At 40.7% G+C, this 20338-nt stretch overlaps 1 protein-coding gene across 1 annotated transcript in view; it reads right to left on the bottom strand.

Annotated features, from left to right (window-relative positions):
* Positions 1-2221: 2221 nt before the first annotated feature.
* Positions 2222-20338, bottom strand: part of RNF144B (ring finger protein 144B) — a 113835-nt gene continuing 95718 nt past the window's right edge. The window contains exons 6-8 of the mRNA XM_082258770.1: positions 14681-14822; positions 5981-6070; positions 2222-2788 (exon numbers count right to left, since the gene is read on the bottom strand). Of these exons, the coding sequence (XP_082114896.1) occupies positions 2645-2788; positions 5981-6070; positions 14681-14822 (376 nt within the window). The 3' untranslated portion in view covers positions 2222-2644. The remainder of the gene's footprint in view (positions 2789-5980; positions 6071-14680; positions 14823-20338) is intronic.

Below are 20338 nucleotides of genomic sequence, written 5' to 3'. Positions count from 1 at the left end.
GTTGTAACAGTAATTTAATGGCAGGACAGGATATGGAAAACAGCTCTGGAACACAAACAGGAGGCATCATAATAGAAAAGTGGTGGTGCTGATTAAAAAAAAAGCCATACCAACATTTTGCTACAAAACAAAACACATATAGAAGAAAAGAACCTAGTTGCAGATTTGCCAACGTACATCTTTAATAAACATAATGTGCACATAATACAAGTTCTGCAGTAAGATTCAGTCAGCGCCTTCCCAGAGTTTAATAGCCACAGAAACTCTATAATTCCTCTTTGTCAGTGATCCAATGGATGAGTTGGCAATCCCGCATAGCTGGACAGCGTTGACACAGAACAGGCATACCAACAAGAGCATTAAGAAAAATAAGGTGCATATATTACAAGCCATATCATTACTTGCATTTTTATTGTAACGTATGCTCATCGCACTACACAAACAAAATGTTAACAGCAATGGAAATTCTTAAAAATATATTCTGGCCTAAATGTATTACATAAATAACTCTGCGTACATTGCAAAAAGCTCTGAATCCACTGCACATTTGCCAAAAGTAATTTCTTCCCAACAAGGGAAACATATTAGTCATATAATAGTCATAAAAATTACAACAGGAACACCAAAAATTGGTTACCAATAATAATTTAGCACCAAATAGCTAAAATTCCCTTTTAAATTTATTATAGTACACTTAACCAAATATTTGTTTCCCTCTCTTTGGAATATAAATAACTTTATATATACAAAAGTATAATATACATATATAAGTGAATAAGTATATTTTAAGTTTTACTATCTACAGTCTATTTTAGTTTTACTAGGAATGTGTTGCAAGCATACACATGAATATATAACTATGTATGCTCATAATGCTTTGAACAGCTTTGCATGTCCTGAATAAAATTATACACAGGAAATGCAAAAATCAACAATAATATGCAGAGCGCAGAAACCTAAAGCAACCAATGTTTCAGGTTACCAATCAGATCAATTAAAGATTAAAGCTGGACTCCATGTACATATAAAACTCAATTTATTGCATCTCTGTATTCACTAATACATAACTACATTTTATTAATATAAGAAGTGTAAGTACCTGAATTAAAAATGGTATCCACTGTACGGCAGAGCTCAGACTAGGAAAGACAGAAGCAGCTCAAGGAGCCAGCCAATTGTGCTGCAGCGCTAATGTACAAACCATGCTGATATGAGAAGAGAGCAGAATGGAAGAGAGGTGAGCTCACCTGTCTGCTGTTTTACCTTTCACTGTCCAATTACTGGCTGAAGCAGGGACAAGACCTGTAAATGTAATGATTCTTTTTTGTTTTTTCGTTCAACCAGTGGGGTTAAATGAAAAAAATTGACTTGATTGCCCCATCTACATATTTAGGGTGGATTGGGTAATCTTCGCCATTAATCCTTTGTATTCTGACAGCGGAGGGACTTCCCCACCATCAGAATACACTGATCAGCTTTGCAGGCTATGGCCAATGTTGCTGATCGAGTGGAAATTTTCCAACAAGGCAGTTGATCGGTAGACTGACTTCTGTACACTGCTGAGCCAGCCACATTTCGACCCATGCATGACTGACTTAACTTAGCAACAGCAGAGGCAAATTGGGTCTTCTGCTCTGTCAGACAGGGTGGTAAAGACCAGCAGAGCTGTGTAAATCTCAGAACTGGATGAAAGAAATACAAGGGTTAAAAACATCGACAGTACTTATGTATTTCATCTGTGTATTTGCCCAGAGTTCAGCTTTAATTTTATTGTATTACTGCCCTTTTTACACTGCTCTCTCTTAATTATAAGTTAAAAAATGTATATGTAGGAATGCAGGTTTCATTATAAATTCATTTTGGTTAGAACTCCCATGTATTTGGTACATTTCCACAGTAAGGCATTCATCAACAATGACATATCTCTTGTGACAGAACATATTAGCACACACTATCTTAAAAAAGTGCATGAATGAAAACTAAAGTGGACCCCCTCCCCCTTCAAATGTAAAAAAACCCCCGTGCATGATTTTTGTATTAACATACAATGAACTCATTTTCACTACCTGGTTTCCTGAAACACTGGTGAAGTCACATGCGCTATACAAGCTGTGGAGTGGTTTATTATTGTTCCACAATAGTCCGCTTCACAGTTTATGCTGCTCATGTGTGCGTTCAGGTGCACAAGTATGCATGTGATGATTTGTTATTATTAGGCAAAACAGCTTGCACAACACATGCACAGAAGCGTATGCTTGCACATGCTCAGTAGGAGGTGTGAAGTGGTTTTGATATTCAACAGTCACAAACTTCTCCACAGCTCATACATGCCCAAGATTAGACAACAAGACAACACATCATCATTGAGGTGGCTTGGATAATAGAAGAATAAGCTGGCCACCAATGATGGCATTTTAAAAAATGGCAGCATATTTTCCTATCCGCTGGGGGGAATGAACCACAGAGGCTGCAAAAGGCATAGAAAAAGTGTCCAGTAATTATAACTAGGTTTATTGGTTTTCACCTAAAGATTGCATTGCTGTTACACGAATGAGGAGGGGAGGTCCACTTTAACGAGAAATGCTGAGATCCCGCTAACCACATCTGTCCTTTGGGTTTTAAGATTAAAGGCTTGAATAAATGCCTAAGTGCTTGGTGCTGGGCTGTGCTTTTTCTTCTTTCCTTTGCAGGATTTACAGACACAGCAAATAATGCATGGTGATGCCAAAAGTAGTAAGGGTGATGTCACAATAGCAATGATACCGAGGCCAACTAGGATTCCCACAACCTGCATTAAAAAAAGTTTAAAAAGGTTTGTAAAATCCAACAGTAATGTAGAACAACACATTTTATTCTTAAATACAGTACAAGAAATGTTATATTTAGCTAACACCGAACAACATTAATAGTGTATGATTTTAGTTGTACTTTTTAGATGTGAGTAAGGGCTCTTTCACACGGGCGGTCCGATCAGATCCGCCTGTCAGTTTTTTAGGCGGATCTGATCGGATCCTCCATGCAGCTCTATGGGGCAGCGGATGTCAGCGTCGACACCTCCGCTGACACCCGCTGCCATCCGTATCCGATCCTGTCCGTGAAATCCAGACGGATGGAAACCCTATTTTTCCATCCGTTCAGGGATCGGATCGGATGAGAGCGGACAGGCGGTCCGCTCTCATCTGATCCCCCATAGAGAGCAGCTGTGACACCTCCCTCTCCGCACTGCAATCGGAGACGGAGCTGTCATCCGCCGGCTCAGCGAAAGCGGACCGTGTGAAAGAGCCCTAACAAAAAGTAATTTCACTGACTGATTTAATTTCACTACAACATGTTTCCCAATACTGCAAAAAAAGGCACCAGTTAAATAGATGAATGGTGCACTAAAACCAGGTTTACACCTGTTGATTCTCTGAAAAGTAATTTGCAGTGGTTCCAGACAAGAGTAGCATTTGTTTTACTGTGTCCAAGGTACACACCAAGTGACCAATCCGGAAACTATTAGGTAGCACAATGCATTTGGCAGTCAGATGTGGAAAAATTATGCGGATGAAAAAAGAAAAATGACTTCCCCAAAAGAGAGTAGTTCCATCTCCTAAGGACACTGGAGCCTTACAGAGTGAGCTGGGGGTATATATGGATACAGTCTAGGGTTAGCCCTAGCAAAAGGAGAATAGGTCTTTGAATACCAGGGCTGCGTCCCATATTGTGTGATTAGTAAAAAAAAAAAACATTTTGCTTTTAGTTATACATTAAACAATGCAATATATTTATTTCTTTTATTAGATGCAATAAATAGTTGCTTTGCAGCAAGGGAAAAGGGTTGAATACAAACAGACTAGTATATATTATCTAAAGAGACAATTCTATTAAGATGGTAGCAAAAGGGAACTTTCTTCAAGGATTCATTTGGAGATCGTTAACTTTAAATTAAATCTAATAATGAATTACTGATATGTTACTAATGCAGTGTTTAGCCTACTCTGGCGGCCAAACTAAATTCTGCTGCTTTTGTTGTCAGCAGATAAATAGAAATAAAACAGTGATTTAGCCTAAAAACGTTAAATTGTGGACAAACAACAAAATAATCTGCATTATCTTAGATATCATAATCATACATGTACATAACTAAAAAGTAAGAAACCAGGATTGTTTATTCCTATACTATAATACACCAAACAAAGGTGATACAAAATAAAGGTTAGCTGCATGTTGTTATTTAACCTTCCTAGCGGTATTCCCGAGCGAGACTCGGGGTTAGATTTTAGAGCCAAAAGCGGTAACCCCGAGCCACACTCGGGGTAGCGCTAGGAAGATCGCTGGATGCTGGAAGAGGTTTTACTTACCTTTTCTCCGGGATCCAGCGATGAATGCGGGCGGTATGCGGCGGCGGAGCTTCCTCCTGATCGTCTGCGAGCCCCGGCTTCCGTCTCCGGCGACGTGACGTCCGCCGGGGGGTGGAACCGGCGGCAAATTCAAATGTAAAACACACCAAACACACTGATACCATTCAAAATAAAATAAAATCACATTACATTGCCCCCCAGTGCCCTTTCCTGCACTTTTACTGTACTTTTTATGTAAATATATGTATATATATATATATATATATACATACATATATATATATACAGTATATATATATATATATATATACACGTATATACATATATATGTATATATATATACGTATATATATATATACACACGTATATATATATATATATATATATATATACGTAATTCTACATACAGTTGGTTTGGGCTGCTCATTCACAAGAATTACATGCAAAATAATGGTACCGCTTTCAGCACCTAAAATCCAAAAGAATCATACCGCCAGGGAGGTTAAATGCAACATTTGGACCTATATATATATATATTATTGAATTGAAAGTAGGCCTATTTCATATGGTAGTCCCTACAGCCCTTCTGAAAAATTTATTTGTGGTGGATCACTTTTTCAGAGCTTGCAGGCATCCATGCGGCAATACTGCTGCCTTCTGAAGGCCTGTTTTTTTGACTGAAGGGGGAATTTTGCACTGACATATGCTTGGCTCGCAGATGCGGCACAATCCCATTGACTTTAAACTTGACTGCCCCTCTGCTGCCCGAGTGGCTTATCCCAAATCTCTAGATTTCTCCAGAATGGTAAAAGAGCGAATGTATGCAGCCAAGACCTCTTCTTTTTTTATGATTTTCTACGCTTTCAATTAAAGTATAACTAAAGGCAAAACTTTTTTGGGGGTTTTGGATAGAGTGGAGAGGGATAAAAACCCCTGTCAGTTTTTATTGCTGTTTGCGCCCCCGTTAGGGAAATTCACCCTCTCTATTTGTCCTGTTTACCATTAGCAGTGAAAGTAAAAGAAAATACCAAATGTTGGGTTGTCCCCAGAAAAGTAAGAAGGGAAATTTTTAAATGGGGAAACTAGTTCTGGTGACCTCGGGGTACCCAAGAAATTCTCTTAATTTGCAGGGATTTACTCTCTTCCTGTTTGGCTTTGGGACAGGAAGTGAAGGGAAATCTCTGTAATGGGACACAGATGGCGAAAAAACAACTGACAAGGGTTATATCCAAAGTGAAAAAGAAATTTTGCCCATAGTTCTACTTTAAGTCACTTTATTAGCTGGGAAAACAAACAACAGGTAATTAGTTTTTTGCACTTTTAGTTAACTGTACATCCCCCATGCATCTCTTACAGGTTATAATATAAAAGCAACTATTTCTTTTTGCATAGTTTGATATATATCCAACAGAGGTCTACAGATGCACTAAGAACCTCATCTTCCCATGACATGCTACACCTAAACTATGGTTAGGGCAACTTCGTGGTTAGTTTTGTTCTTTAGTCATTTATGGGTATATCTCAATGTTGGTACTCTCAAAAATTAGGCTTATACACTGTAGAAACTTTAACAGTTGTATGCAATTTCCACAAACATGACCTATATTAAGGGGCATCACTACTATATTGCTGCTTACCTGTGTCCTGTTCCACATGACTGAGGCTCTTGAATGTCCCAGTTTATTCCTGCAGGGGCCTTTGTCATAATGCCGCAAAAATATGTCATTCTATAATACAATAACAAGACAAGAAAACAAATTTATTTTATTTTACCACAAGTGAAAATGATGTGCCTTTTTGCAGCTTTTGGTTCTACTGATGTGCTCTACCTATGTGAAAACAACTTCATATAGGCTGTTTGCTTTATTGGCCATGTGCTTCTTTACCCAGCCACCAGCAAACACTCCCATACAGGTCCCTAACTGCATATGCTAAGGTCACAGCAACCATATAATTAGCACAAAGCTATTTGCTGTCTTGGTAAACCTAAGTTACTATACTAAGTACTCATTGGTTTTAGCTGTTCCAACTTATTGAACTATGGGGTTGATTTACTAAAACTGGAGAATGCAAAATCTGGTGCAATTGTGCATGGTAGCCAATCAGCTTCTAACGTCTGCTTGTTTAAATAAGCTTTGACAAAAAAAAAAACTGGAAGCTCATTGGTTTCTATGCAGAGGTGCACCATATTTTGCGATCTCCAGTTTTAGTTAATAAACTAAATCAAGTAAATCAGGGGTATGCATGTTGGTAATGGTAAGTTTACGCTCTGTTGGTATCAGGAGCAAGTGCAAAGTCGCACATTATCCCAACACTCACACAGAAACGCGCTGCTCTCCAGGAGACGTGCGACAGCACTATTCATTCAAAAATGTAATGACACCCTATGCATCTGCTAAAGCGTGCATTTTTACACAGCAACATGCAGTTCAATGCAGCATATTTATGCAAAATGGTCAAGGACCTCCTTTGCATGTTTCTTGTGTAGGACAGCCCATGAAAATGAATGTGCGAGAACACGTGAAAAACGCACGGAAATGTGCACACACTCCGCCGCACCTGCATGGTGTGAACGAAGTCTTAATTTGATTATGCACAATGTCGCAGTAGTGATGATGAAAAAATGAGACTCAGACATTTGTGATCAACCTCAATCTCTGCATGTGGACCTGTCTGATCTGTTTGATCTATCTGATGCAATTTATGAATTCAGGCAATTGTGGTTCATATATTCTTTGTTTCTCTACAGATTTGACAAATCTACATTATTGAAGTGCACAGAAATATTAAAAATGTGTACTTTTATCTGCCTTTCAAACTAATTTGCCCATCCTTAAATTGTATACAGACTGTCCAAATATTGGGCCGGTTCAGCAGCTGATTTTTGGTCAGCGTGTACAACAGTCTGTCCAACAGAAGCCAGTCTAACAACTGGAATTTGTCGAAGGGACATGCTGAAAACCAGAATCTGATCAGCGCTTGCAGTCGATGGCTGCGAGCGCTGATCAGTGTATTCTGGTGGGGGGCAGTCCCCCTGTCAAAATACATTAGCACGGCAGGGGAGATCACCACACATTGCTTGTGTTGGTATGGCAATCTGTCAGTTTTTTGGTGTTTTTTTTTTTTTGGGTTTAAACCACTGGGTTGTAGGAAGAAAAGCGTGCAGTGTATACCCAGTATAGGTTAGGAGTTTGCTTTATTTTTTTATTTTGTTTTGATGTTATTGTGGACTATTTTGTAATACAGTCCTGTCATTAGAAGTTGTTTTTGTGGTCTCCAGTTGGGCTGTTATGTAAAAAGAGTGGAATGAAACAATGGGATAATCTAGTTCAGGTGAGTATTTCATATTGTGAAATAGTCAATGAATGCCACATACCTGTGTGAGTGTTTAACTCGTGCAAAATACAAAGCTCATATGCAGGAACAACATGTCACCAATCAGAAGGGTGACTCACCACCCACAGCAAAGACTGAAATACTCCCGTGCACAAGATTAGATTAGCTGTTGTTATGTAACACAATCAATCTTAAAATATTGCATTTGCACAAGAAAACAATCAAAGCCATTATGGTTACCTAAATGGAACTAAGGAACAGCTTTTTTGTTTTCTAGTTTTATACAGAATTGGGAACTGTTAGATTTTTATTGCTCAAAATGTGAAAAAAACAGTACATGTCACACCACTGATCATGGAGAACAAAGAAGATTTTAATTAGTTCATGTTAGAATAGAATAAAACAGCTGGGTTGCTGTGTTATATCACAAGAGCCTCACCGAAACAAGTCAGCTCTATTGATTAAATGGGTCTCTCAAAATACAGGATATTAAACAGAAGATCTAGTGCCTCATATACACATACTCCAAGTTTTTACTGCTGTTTGTTTTGCTACTAGAAAGATTTCCCCTCACTTCCTATCTTGATAACACCAGGACGGGAAATGAGGAGACTTCGCACAGTGGGAACATAGCTAGGTATAAAAAAAAATATATAGAAAATATATAAAATATATATAACACGCACAAGTTTTAACCATTTTCCACTCTATTCCGGACTAAAAATGACTTTCCACCCCATACTTTAGTCATGTTTTCTCTGTATATCATTTGAATACAACATTTTATTTTCTAGAATGAATAATAATAATAATAACAACCACATTTTTGTACTTTGTACTAAAAGTACTAAAAGTACATTCTTGTACTTTGTATTTTTGTACTTTGTACTAAAATCCATTTCATGGAGTTCATTAGGAGACATATGATCACATGTAAATTAAAAACAAGTAGGTTTTACTGCTGTCTTTAGTAGGAATTTAACCCTGGCAAACAAAACCCCTTTGGTCAATCACCTTGCTGTCTATTGTATTCTAACAGTCCCCACCCCCAGCTGTCATCATACTTGAACAATGGCTGCATCTGATTTGGCCAACAATTTTTTTACCCAGCTCCTTCAACAAAAGTTGATTGAATAATCAACTTCTGTCAAGCCAAAGGGTACCAACAGGGGCACGCACAGCATGAGATCACCACCTCACCTTGTCTAATCAGAGAACATTCTGCATTTATTGAGAAAATGCAAAGTGTTTGATGAATTTCACAGGATCCAAAAGCTAGTTGAGATCACTGTAGCAGTGGTGATTTCCAGCCTCCATGGGGATCCCACAGGAAGTTAGACCAATGTAAAATTTGCCATACCTAAACTTCATTTTGAATAAATCATAAATAAAAACAATTTCTTAACAAAATTGCTTTACAGGCATCTGAATTTTAACTTTACCATATAGTAACATGCTTGTTGCAATGACGAGAAACTCAAAGCATTTAGAAGCTTATGCTTCGGCCAGATACATTGTGAAACTATAATTTTTACCTGCAGATATTGTAAAAACTGTGGTTCAGTGAAATGAGATCACACAAAGTTGCAAAGCATATGTGTAAATGGGCTCTGTTTACTGTGTACACAATCATTAGAAAGGCATGCACGCTGCCGGTATATCACCTATCATTATAAACTGAGCTAAGACCGGCCTGCTTCAGCCTTGGATCCCTGTTTGGTTTTGAGCTGATGCTGATGGCTCTAAATTGTAATATTCTAATATCATGTGAAGTCACACAAATGGAAACTGAGCTTTAGTCTACGTTTCCACTACTGCAATTTAGAGTGCGACTTTGATCCAACTTTACACTCTCTGGATCAAAGTGGCATCCAAAGTTGCATCAAAGTAGTATTGGTACCTTTTCAAAGTTGCTGATTTCCAAAGTCTCATAGATGGGAACGGGTGCCATTGAAATAAATGGGCTGTGACTTGTCATGCGACTTTGTGTGTCCAAAGTCGCATGACAAGTCACACTAGTGGAAACTAAGCTTTAGTCTACGTTTCCACCATTTCAATTTAGAGTGCCACTTTGATTCAACTTTATAAAGGAATTATTTCTTTATTTTCTCATGAAATGTACAATGCATCCTTACTGATGACAGAACACTGGGTGAGAACCTACGATCAGCCCTCCCAATCTGTATACGCTCACTGGCTCCAGAGGAACAGTGCCCCTCCCTGGAAGTGATGTCACTATCTTTCAGTAAGAGGAATTGAAGTCATGTGACAGCACTGAATACTGCAAAATACAGGTAGAAAAACTGGGATTTTTTCATTTTGACACATAAGGCTGAACTCTGCTTACATTAATGATTGCAGGGGAGAATTTAAGGTATTAGGCTGTACTTCCACTTTAAGCAATCAATTTTGTTTGTTTGTACTAGCTGGCATCCTGTGTTTTTTTACAGAATCCAAACACTGCATAGTACTCACCTTTGGTCTCTGCAAGGACATAGCAATCCATGCATGAATCTCTAGTCCAGCTCCATCCAAAACTTCTCAATGGGTATGGATAGAGAGGGAATGGATCAAAACCTCAGTTTTTTTTTTTTTGGGTCTTTCCTATGAGATTTTCCCTCACTTCTTGCATAGCAGAATCTTTCAAACATAGACAGGAATAAAAGTACAAAAAAAAGCCAAGGAAGGGCTAGTGCCTTTGCCAGGTTTGTAGTACAGTCTGGTGCAACTGATTGCTTTGGTGGAGAAAAGTCAAGTCAGCACCTGAGGCGTGACTGTTGAGCAAGGAGCCCAGGCCGGTCTCACCTGTTCACACAGGATGTGGTACAGGAATCCAATGCGATTTGAACAGGAATCGCACTGAATTCCTGTTCAAATCACATGCGATTCTGCAGCAGTGCGATTTGAGCTATCATTCTGTATGTCTCAAATCACATTGTATCTGCACCAAAATTATGCAGAACCCTTATTTTTGCCGCACCAGAATCGGATCGCACAGGTGTTCACACCCATATGATCTGATTCTGGAAATTGCACTACGTTTTGCGAACCAATTTCGGAGTATCGTTAACCTAACATATACCTCCACAGTGGTTCACATGAACGGAATGAGATTTTGATGCGGTGCAGAAAGCGCAAAGAATTTGCTGCGAATTCGGCACCTCATTAGTGTGAACCGGCACTCAAGGATGCATGGGAGGTGAAGGGAAGTTCAGCAACAAACTGCACTCAAAGCCTGGCACTGGATGATTTTCAATATGCAGAAAGATGATGTCAGTATCACTCTCTGAATCATTAAACTGTTAGGAGGCGGGTCTATGACACCCAGCACTTACAAGATATGTTTGGCCTTCTGGCTTGAATGACACTGGGCATAATTTATCCTGCAAGACTGAGGACACCTAGGAGGTGGACAGAGATTAATGTGGTGTCCGCACTAGAGAGGAATTAAGTACTGCAGTCAGGGCTGCTTTTTTAACACCTGCTGGAAGACCATAATAAAATAAAATAAAAAATTCCCATAGTTGGACTTTAAAGTGGTTCTAAAGCCTAAACATTTTTAACCTTAAGAGCCGGTTCACACTACCACGACCAGAAAGTCGCCCCGTGACTTGAAGAGACTTGTTTAGAGACTTGTTTAGAGACTTGGAAGAGACTTGTGCACTACTTTGAAGAGACAGGCGACTTTGTCTGTGGGGAATGCCTGACTAATCTCTTTCTTCTTCCTGGAAAGTCTGATAACAAGTCGTGTCAATTAAGATAAGGAGGCGACGCCCATTGAAGTATATGGGACAGTCGGATCACAGGTCGCCTCAAAGTAGTACAGGACCCTTTTCTGAAGTCGGAGCGACTTCAGTAGTGCCAATTAAGACGGCACTGATTGATTAACATTGCTTGTGTTATGTCAAGCGACCTGGGGCTACACAAGTCGCCTCACAAGTGGTGCTAGTGTGAATGGGCTCTAATGCATTCCCTGCATTAAGGTAAATACATTTTTAAAAATAATATTGCCCCCTCATCCCCCCTTGTACAGTACTTACCTGAGCCCTCACCCTGGGGAGTGGGGCTGAGCCACACTGTCTGTGTCTATGGATGCAAGCAGTGCGACTCGCAGATCTGCTACAATAGGAAATAGCTTCCTATGGTGGCAAACTGAGAAGAGGAGGAACCAGTAGAGGTGGGTGTGGGGCACCCCAGAGGAGGAGAATCGGGGCTGCTCTGTGTAATTCCATTGCACAGAGAAGGTAGGTATAACATGTTTGTTATTAAAAAAATAAATAAAATAAAGGTGTGCTTATCAAGAAAGGTATACTCTACATTTACCTGATCAAAAGAATGAAAGTCTTACTCTGATTCAGACCTTTTTTAGTGGAGCATGAATGCAGCAGAGATCTTAAGCAACAGGCAGAATTAACTGAGAAATCTTGTGTAGTGCATTACAAGATATACCTTTTATTAAAGAAAAAAAGGAAATGAGTGCAAACTCACAGAATCCCAAAGCTGACGAGCAATGTAAACCAGACACAAGTGGCGGGATGTCCCTGGTAAGGGGAAGTATCAATATGATAAAGAGGGTTCCTCCCTGAGAAACGCGTTAGCTGGCGAGTCCCAGTGACGCCAGGGTGTATGATACTTTTCCCTGTGAGGGACATCTTGCCACTTGGGTCTGGTTTGCATTGCTTATCAGCCTATGACTATGGTGAGTATGCACTCCTTTCCTAATAAAAGTTATATCTGATAATGTACTAGGCCTTTGTTTTTTGTTGGTTGGCATAGATTTCCCAGTCTGAAGAAGGCAGGATAAGCGCTGTGTACCAGGATGTGCTTGAGTTAATCCTTTGAATGATCCACACTACTACACTGTTGATTCTCATGAATCCTCTAGTGTTATGGTGTCATTTGAAGATTTTCACTTGTTTTGAGAAATCCTGTGTGGAGGAGGGATGCCTATTTGCTGAAGCCAGAGGATCAGCATGGCAGCCTAGAGTTTAGCATGTTTCTGAAATAGGGATTATTAAGTGCTGCCTCCATGGTGAATAGATATACATTTTTATTGTTCATTTATATTGTACTGTCTATGTCTATTTTTAATATATGCTCTCTGACAGTAGTGAAATAAACATAGCAATCCAGCATTGTTCCCCTTTAACAGCACGTGCTGCTAGCCTCAGACATCTGAGCTTTTGTGTTCTCTTGTTTATTCCGGGTTATTAAAAACTGCGTTCTGCTTAGAAGATATTAGTCAGAGGCAGCTAACTAAAATATTCAAGGGAAAGTTGTAATGCCGTTAATAATTTACTGGCAAATTGTTAGGTTTCTACAATACTTAACATGCTGCACATTCAGTTGCTAAGCAATAATAATAAATGTCACTAATCTATCATAACAAAAAACGTCACCTATGTCTCTGTCTTCTTTCTTATTCATCTGCCAGACAGCTCTATTTCAAAGCTAATTATATTTCAGCCAGAGGGAACCTCTAATTCCTTTTTTTTATTTTAAAAATGTTCACAGAAAAGAAAATCTTCTTTTTATTCACAATCTGAAGTGAAAATCTTCCCCAAAACCTTAGCTTAGGTTCAGTCAAGATGGGTTAAATCTGATGTCAGGTTTATATAGCTGTCTAAAGGCAGGGAGATCTTTCTCAACCCACAGCCATCCATTGACATCCAGTGCTCTTTCTATAGTGCATTCTTCATATTCTCCTATGTAGAATCCACTGGGGAGTGGAGATGACACCAGTGTTATGTTGGAATTGGTGGCTGTACAGTACTTTTTTTCAGCGCAGTGCAGTGGCAGGCAATTCAAATTTAAGAAATGTCTCTGTGACATTTCAATGAAGTTTGTTTGAAAAAAAAAAAAATTTAGACAGTACCATGTCAACACAGTGGTGATCCCGCTGGACTGCACACCAGCCACAGTGTTAGCAGGATCCATTGAATGTACCCTAAAGAAGGTAAGCGGGTTATGAACAGCAGGCCACTAGTTACCACAACACCCCTACTCTTCACAAACACTGTGAAGTCTATTTACTAAAGCTGGAGAGCGCAAAATCAGGCTCACTTCTGCATAGAAACCAATCAGCTTCCAGGTTTTATGGCCAAAGCTTAAAGAATAACTAAAGGCATCACAATTTTTTTTAGTTTTGGATAGAGTGGAGAAGAATTAGAACCCCTGTCACTTTTCATTGTTGTCTTTGCTCCCGTTAAGGAGATCCCCCCCTCTCTATTTGTCCCGCTTACCATTATCATTGAAAGTGAAAGTAAAAGAAAATCTAAAATTTTGGGTTGTCCCCAGAAAAGTAATAGAGGGGAAATCTTCCAATAGGAACACTAGTCCTTGTGACCTGGGGGTCCCCAGGGAATCCCTTAATGTGAAGGGAAATCTCTGCAATGAGACACAGATGGTGGACATAAATCAGGGTTATAACCATCCAATACTCTATCCAAAATTAAAAAATAAAACATTTGCCTATAGTTATTTTTTAATTGAACAAGCTGAGGTTAGAAGTTTATTGGTTTCTATGCAGAAGTGAGCCTGAGTTTGCCCTTTCCAGCTTTAGTAAATTGTGATTCACTTGTAAACCCCACATCTCTGGGTACCGTGCAAGACTCGCTGCATGAATTTATGGTACCACTCTGTGCCATGATGATGTGACTCCTATGCGCAGGAGTGACATCATCATGGCCCAGCCATTTAAGAGGCCAAACAGAGCAAATTTAGAAGATCAGAACAGGATGTAAGCATCCATGACCAGTGAGAGTGCTGACAGTGCTTTAGTGGAGGGCATTATTTAACAGGTAAGTCTTTCATAATGTGATAATATGCAGTGCATAACAGCCTGGGGGAGCCTGTAGGAGTGGAGGATCAGGTAAGTAAAAGTGCCAAATGCTCTAGATAGTAAAGAGCCGTTAACCTTTTGCAGTGCAGCACAGCTAGGGAGGATTTTGCATAAGCATAAAAAAATTACAAATCAAGTCTCCACAATATCAGATACTCACATCAAGATTTTGTAAGCAGTACCAGCAGAATGTGTGTTTGCAGTTTTTGCACATCATTTGTGCACAGCCTTCATTTCTCTCAATGTAAATATGACACACTGGACATTGCTTGATACAAGCATCTACATCTGTACAGTCAGCCCTAAAATGGAAATAAGTTTGATTAAATGACTACAGATACAACTGAACACTTTAAATACAGTACCCAGCATGTTCTGCATACAACCACAACTTCAAAGAAATGCACACAAAACAGAAAGCAATGATTTGCGAATCTCATAAACCCATATTTTATTCACAATAGAACATAGAAAACATAATAAATGTGTAAACTGAGAAAATGTACCATTTTAAGAAAAACATGAGGTCATTTTGAAATTGATGGCAGCAACACATCTAAAAAAGTTGGGACAGGGCAACCAAAAGCTGGCAGAGTAAGTAATACTAACAAGGAAAAGTTGTGGGTGAAGATATATTTAAAGTCTTTCCAACATATTCCAAAGACATGGGCTCAGGAGGACTTCCAAAGCTCGCTGTAAACAGTTCACCGTGCCATCCAAAAAAGCTTGTTAACTCTCTATCATGCAAAGAAGAAGCCATATCTGAACACGATCCAGAAATGCTGCTATCTTCTCTGGGCCAAAGCTCATTTAAAATATTGTGTTGCAAAGTGGAAAACTGTTCTTTGGTCAGATAAACCGAAATTTGACATTCTTTTTTGGCAACCATGGGTGCCACGTCCTCTGGACTAAAAAGGAGAGGTACCTTCAGACTTTTTATAAGCGCTCAGTTCAAAGGCCTGCATTATTGATAGTATGGGGGTCCATTAGTGCGTCTTGAATGGACAACTTGCACATCTGGAAAGGTACCAGCAATGCTGAAAGATATATCCAGATTTTAGAGCAGCATATGCTGAGACAAGAATGGAAAAATATTCCTTTCCCAAAACTTAAGCAACTGGTCTCCTCAGTTCCCAGACCTATACAGAGTGTTGGAAAAGGAGTGGATGCTAGACTGTGGTAAACATGGCTCTGTCCCAACTTTTTGGGCATCGGGGTTGTACTTTGCCAGTTTTTTGTTGCCCTGTTCCAAAGTTTTTGAGACTTTTTCAGAATAACTTTATTTTTTCTTAAAATGGTATATTTTCTCAGTTTATACATTTGATATGTTTTCTATTTTCTATTGTGAATAAAGTATAGGTTTATGAGATTTGCCAATCATTGAATTCTGTTTTCATGTAGCTTTTACAGTGTCCCAACTTTTTTTAAATATGGTTACATTAGGTTAAACAAACCATCGGCAGTTGCCTATCCCGCAGAAATCAGACATACAAGTCTTGTTTCCTTTGTTTTGACTACTTTTAAAATATGATGTTCATCTTAATTTTATATTAAATTGCTTAACAATAATACCAGGCTCTGTGGAGTTTTACATACACCCATCCACTATGTGAAAAATGCACTAAGTGTAGCTGTATGTGTGCCCAAAAAAAAATTAATTATTAAAGTTAAACACTAGACAGCTAAACACACAGAGGAACTGCATACAGGAGAGAAGTTTTACCTGCCCAGGAAAGGATCTGTATTTCTGTCCATCCAGTCCGCATTTACACAGCTCTGGCATACCACACAGTCCTGACTGTTTGGGGCGGAGGCCTGATTTTTTTCTTTGCTGCCGTTTAGTAACACTAACACTAAAAGTCGATAGGTAGATCGACTTGACTGAAACTGTTGGAAATATTTTATTCAATCAGTGGCTACAGCCAATCGGTTGAAGAAAATCAGCTGCTGTGCTGATCAGTGTATTCTGACACTAGAGAGGTTCCAGCTTTCAGAAAACAATAGCAGAGCAGGGAGGATTCCTCCATCCACCTGGCTTGTGTGGAAGAGGAAATCCTTTTTTTTTTCTCTTCAGCCCACTGGCTGAAAAAAAGAATTGAGCGTGTGTATTTAGCTTAAAGAGGTTGTAAAGGCCCAAGGTTTTTGTCTAGGCATGAAGGTGAAAAACCTTCTGTGTGCAGCATCCCCCCCCCATACTTACCCGAGCCCCCTATCGATCCGACTATCTCTTGGGACTCACACTCCTGATTGGCTTTTGGCAGCAGCAGAAGCTGTCAATCACAGCCAGTGAGGTGAATGGACACACAGAGCCACAGGTCAGGAGCATGCCTGCTTGGGTGCCCCCAGAGCAAGCTGTGAAGGGTGGGGACACCTGGTAGGAGGGAGCAGCCAGGAGCGCCGGTGTGGGACTCAAGAAGAGGAGAACCCGGGTTGCTCTGTGCAAAACCACTGCACAGAGCAGGTAAGTATACCATGTTTGTTATTGAAAAACAAAAAAAACAAAGCTTTATTATCACTTTAAAGAGGAAGTAAACCCTCCTCTGCAAGTTGTACCTATAGGTAAGCCTATGATAAGGCTTACCTATAGGTACTGTAAATATCTCCTAAACATGTACCGTTTAGGAGATATTTACCTTACATGCAGCCAGTGACGTCACTGGCGCATGCGCTCTGAAGGAACGGCCGCTGGTGCCGTTCCTTCAGAGCCCCGTGCCGTGACCGTCGGCTCCTGCGCACGTGCGCGGGAGTGACGTCACCGCGGCTCCGGCCAATCAGATGGCCGGATGCCGCGATCCCGGAAGACGGGCGACTGAACATGTCGCCCGTCATAGAGGTAAGCGGGTGGAACGGCGGGGGCTCGTTCTAAGGTAGGTATTTCATAATGAGCTAGTATGCGATGCATACTAGCTCATTATGTGTTTCTCTTTCAGGGTGAAACAAAAAAAAAATTTGGGTTTACGACCTTTTTAAGGCTATGTTTAAACATGCAGCAATGTTGTCATGCCTCTGAAATGATCTGCGTTCAGAAGGCTTTTCAGAGGCATTTGGCACACGGTGAGGAAGCAATATGAAGCCTCCATACTTGCCTCTTTTAGCCCCGTAAACTGCACACTAAGCTAGCTTTGTGGTATACTTTTGAGTTCTGGCCCATTGCCAAAAGAGATTATAAAATAGCACTGATTTTTGATGTTTTACCAAGAGGACTAATGTGTTTGATAAAAATATACCAAACTCAATCATCACTGACCTGAATTAATGACATAAGGCATGATATTTGCAAAACTTGCTGTACAAGCCTTTCTTATATGTGCACTTTAGCAGAAACAGCGATTTGACCAGTAAATGTTCTTACGGGTCAAGGTTTTTGATTATTTTTCTCTTTTTGTTCCATACTGTCAGCCAAACACAGACCATCTATTGAGTCAAAAAATCCTTATCAGATTATCTTGAACCTTTTTAGAGACTAAGCATTTATTAAAAAATAAAAAGAAATTGATTGACTTGATATATTCAAGTCAAATATTTATTAAATGTATTCATACTTTCAGTGTGTGCATTCGTACACACTGAGTGCACATCTAAAACTACCCACAAGCACTAAAAGTAAAGCCTAGTACACACGGGCCGAATGTTGGGCGGCATTAGCTGGTTCAATAGAAACTGGCTGACATTCGGCCCGTGCAAACTGCGGCCTGTCCGACAGGAGCCGGTCAAAAAAGGCCTGCTGATCGGCTCCCGATCAGCGCTCTCAGCTAATAGCTAACAGCTGAGCGTTCTGGCGGGGGGGGGGGGAACCGCCCCACTGTCAGAACACAATAGAACAGCATGGGAGATTGCTGTACTAACATCAGATTGTTAGTACAGTGGCTCCGACCTGAGCTGTCAGTTTTTTTTGTCCAGCCTGCTTGGTTAAAAAAAAACTAGCAGAGTGGCTAGTAGAGGCTTTAAAGACCACTACATCATTCATATTAAAGCTGAACTCTAGATAAATATGAAAAGCACAATGCAGTTCTGTAATCATTAATACAGATTTAAATGTATATTTTTAAATTCAAGCATGTAAATAACCGAAATCGACTTAAGTGGGGTACACACTAGTAGAAAATCTGCCGAAAATTCCCGCCCGATGTGAAATCGTCCGATTTTCCCCTAGTGTGTACACAACTTTCAGCAGCCAATGCCGACATTTTCAACGAAAAAAAACCGAGGGACAAACACCAAAAATTTTTTCGTCTGTCCCCAGACGATCGATTTTCGTTTAATGTGTATGCAGTACGTCCGTGAAAAATCGGATACTAAAGACCGCGCATGATCTGAAGTTGCTGACAACCCGGAAGTCTAGGAATAAATGTGCCAAAAAAAAAAAAAATGGGACGAGAAATTTTGTGAACATTTATGCACTGTCGACTGAAAACGGTAATGAACGCTGAGAAGACAGAGAAAAATCTGAGGATATTTCGTCCGATTTTCGTCAAGTGTGTACGGCCCTTTAGTATTATTATCTTGTAGTCTACTGTACAATCTGCAGAACAGAGAGGGGCAGAGAAGCAGAGTAGGAGAGCACATGGAGAGAGAGATGAGGTCATCAGGGTGTTGCTTTCACTTTCATTGTCCAATTGCAGGGTGGGGACAGGGAGGGGGCCGGTGTTCTATCAGATCTCCCTACCCCATCAGAAATCCATACCCTCGTCATTTCCGGTTCAGATCAGCTGTGGATTCGTCATGCATCAGCTGTATGCATCAGCTGTAGCCGCGTCACACGTCCTAGTGCGCATGCGCGCAATAGGTAGGGAAATTTGATAATATCGCAACAGTCGGGCACACGTCCTAGTGCGGTAAGAGAAAGTGAAACTGCAGCAGAGAAAGATCAGATCCCCTGTGCTGCTAGACATGGCTGTGGTATGAGGCAGAGCTGCGTAAATTTTGGAACTAATGGACAAAAATACGAATCCTTTACTACACAGGTGTCAAACACAAGGCCCGCTGGCCGAATGTGCCCCCCCCCCAGGCCATTTCATGTGGCCCTCACACCTCTCCTGCAGCTGCAGCTCCCCCCATGTTTCTGCTCCCACCTTGAATCTGTAATAGGCAGCAGAGAGGACAGATCTCCTTTGCCAGATCCTGCACTCCTCTGTGCAGCTTCAGAAAGGCTCTTCTTTGCCCCCCCCCCCTTCTCAGCAGTCTGCAGCAGAGAGGAGAGCAGAACTCCTCCTACAGATCCTGCACCTCTCTGTGCATCTGCAACACTACCTTGCCTTTGCCTACCCTGGTCTCCACATTCAGCAGACTCTGGAAGCTGACTCCAACCCTCCTTTGGTTCTCCTCCAGACCCTGTACTTCTTCCCAGATCCACCCGAATCTTCTTCCTGGCAGCAGCACAAGGTAAGGGGATGCATTGTGATGTAAGGAAGGGAGGGGGACTCTTGACCTCTGATGGTGCGGGGGTTCTTGACATCTCATGTAGGGGGTGTAAAAGGGGGAAAAGTATATATGTGGCCCCGTCTACTTGTCAGGGGGGCCTGATCATTCATTTAGGCTGTCATGTGCTTCCAGGTGTGGTCTGTTGAGTCTGGGGAGTCTCCCCACTGTATCCAGTGAGGGCTCTTGTTGGACAGTGGAGGAAACCTGGCCAATAGCGCACCAGAGCTTATAGCTGTCTCAGTGGGCGGAGGTTGCCGCAATGCACCCTGGGATCACATATAAGTCTGATGGGAGCATGTGACAGGTTGTCTTTGGCGGGAAGCAGAGTCCCAGGGGGAGGCTGACGGCTGTCTCTCCTCCTGTCAGAGAAAGTGAGGGTGTCCTGGGCAGTCGGCCA

Source organism: Pelophylax lessonae, assembly GCF_965119305.1.
Source record: "Pelophylax lessonae genome assembly, chromosome: 5".
Taxonomy (NCBI): domain Eukaryota; kingdom Metazoa; phylum Chordata; class Amphibia; order Anura; family Ranidae; genus Pelophylax; species Pelophylax lessonae.
The sequence above is the reverse complement of the archived record's forward strand: the minus strand, read 5'-3'. Positions and strand labels throughout refer to the sequence as shown.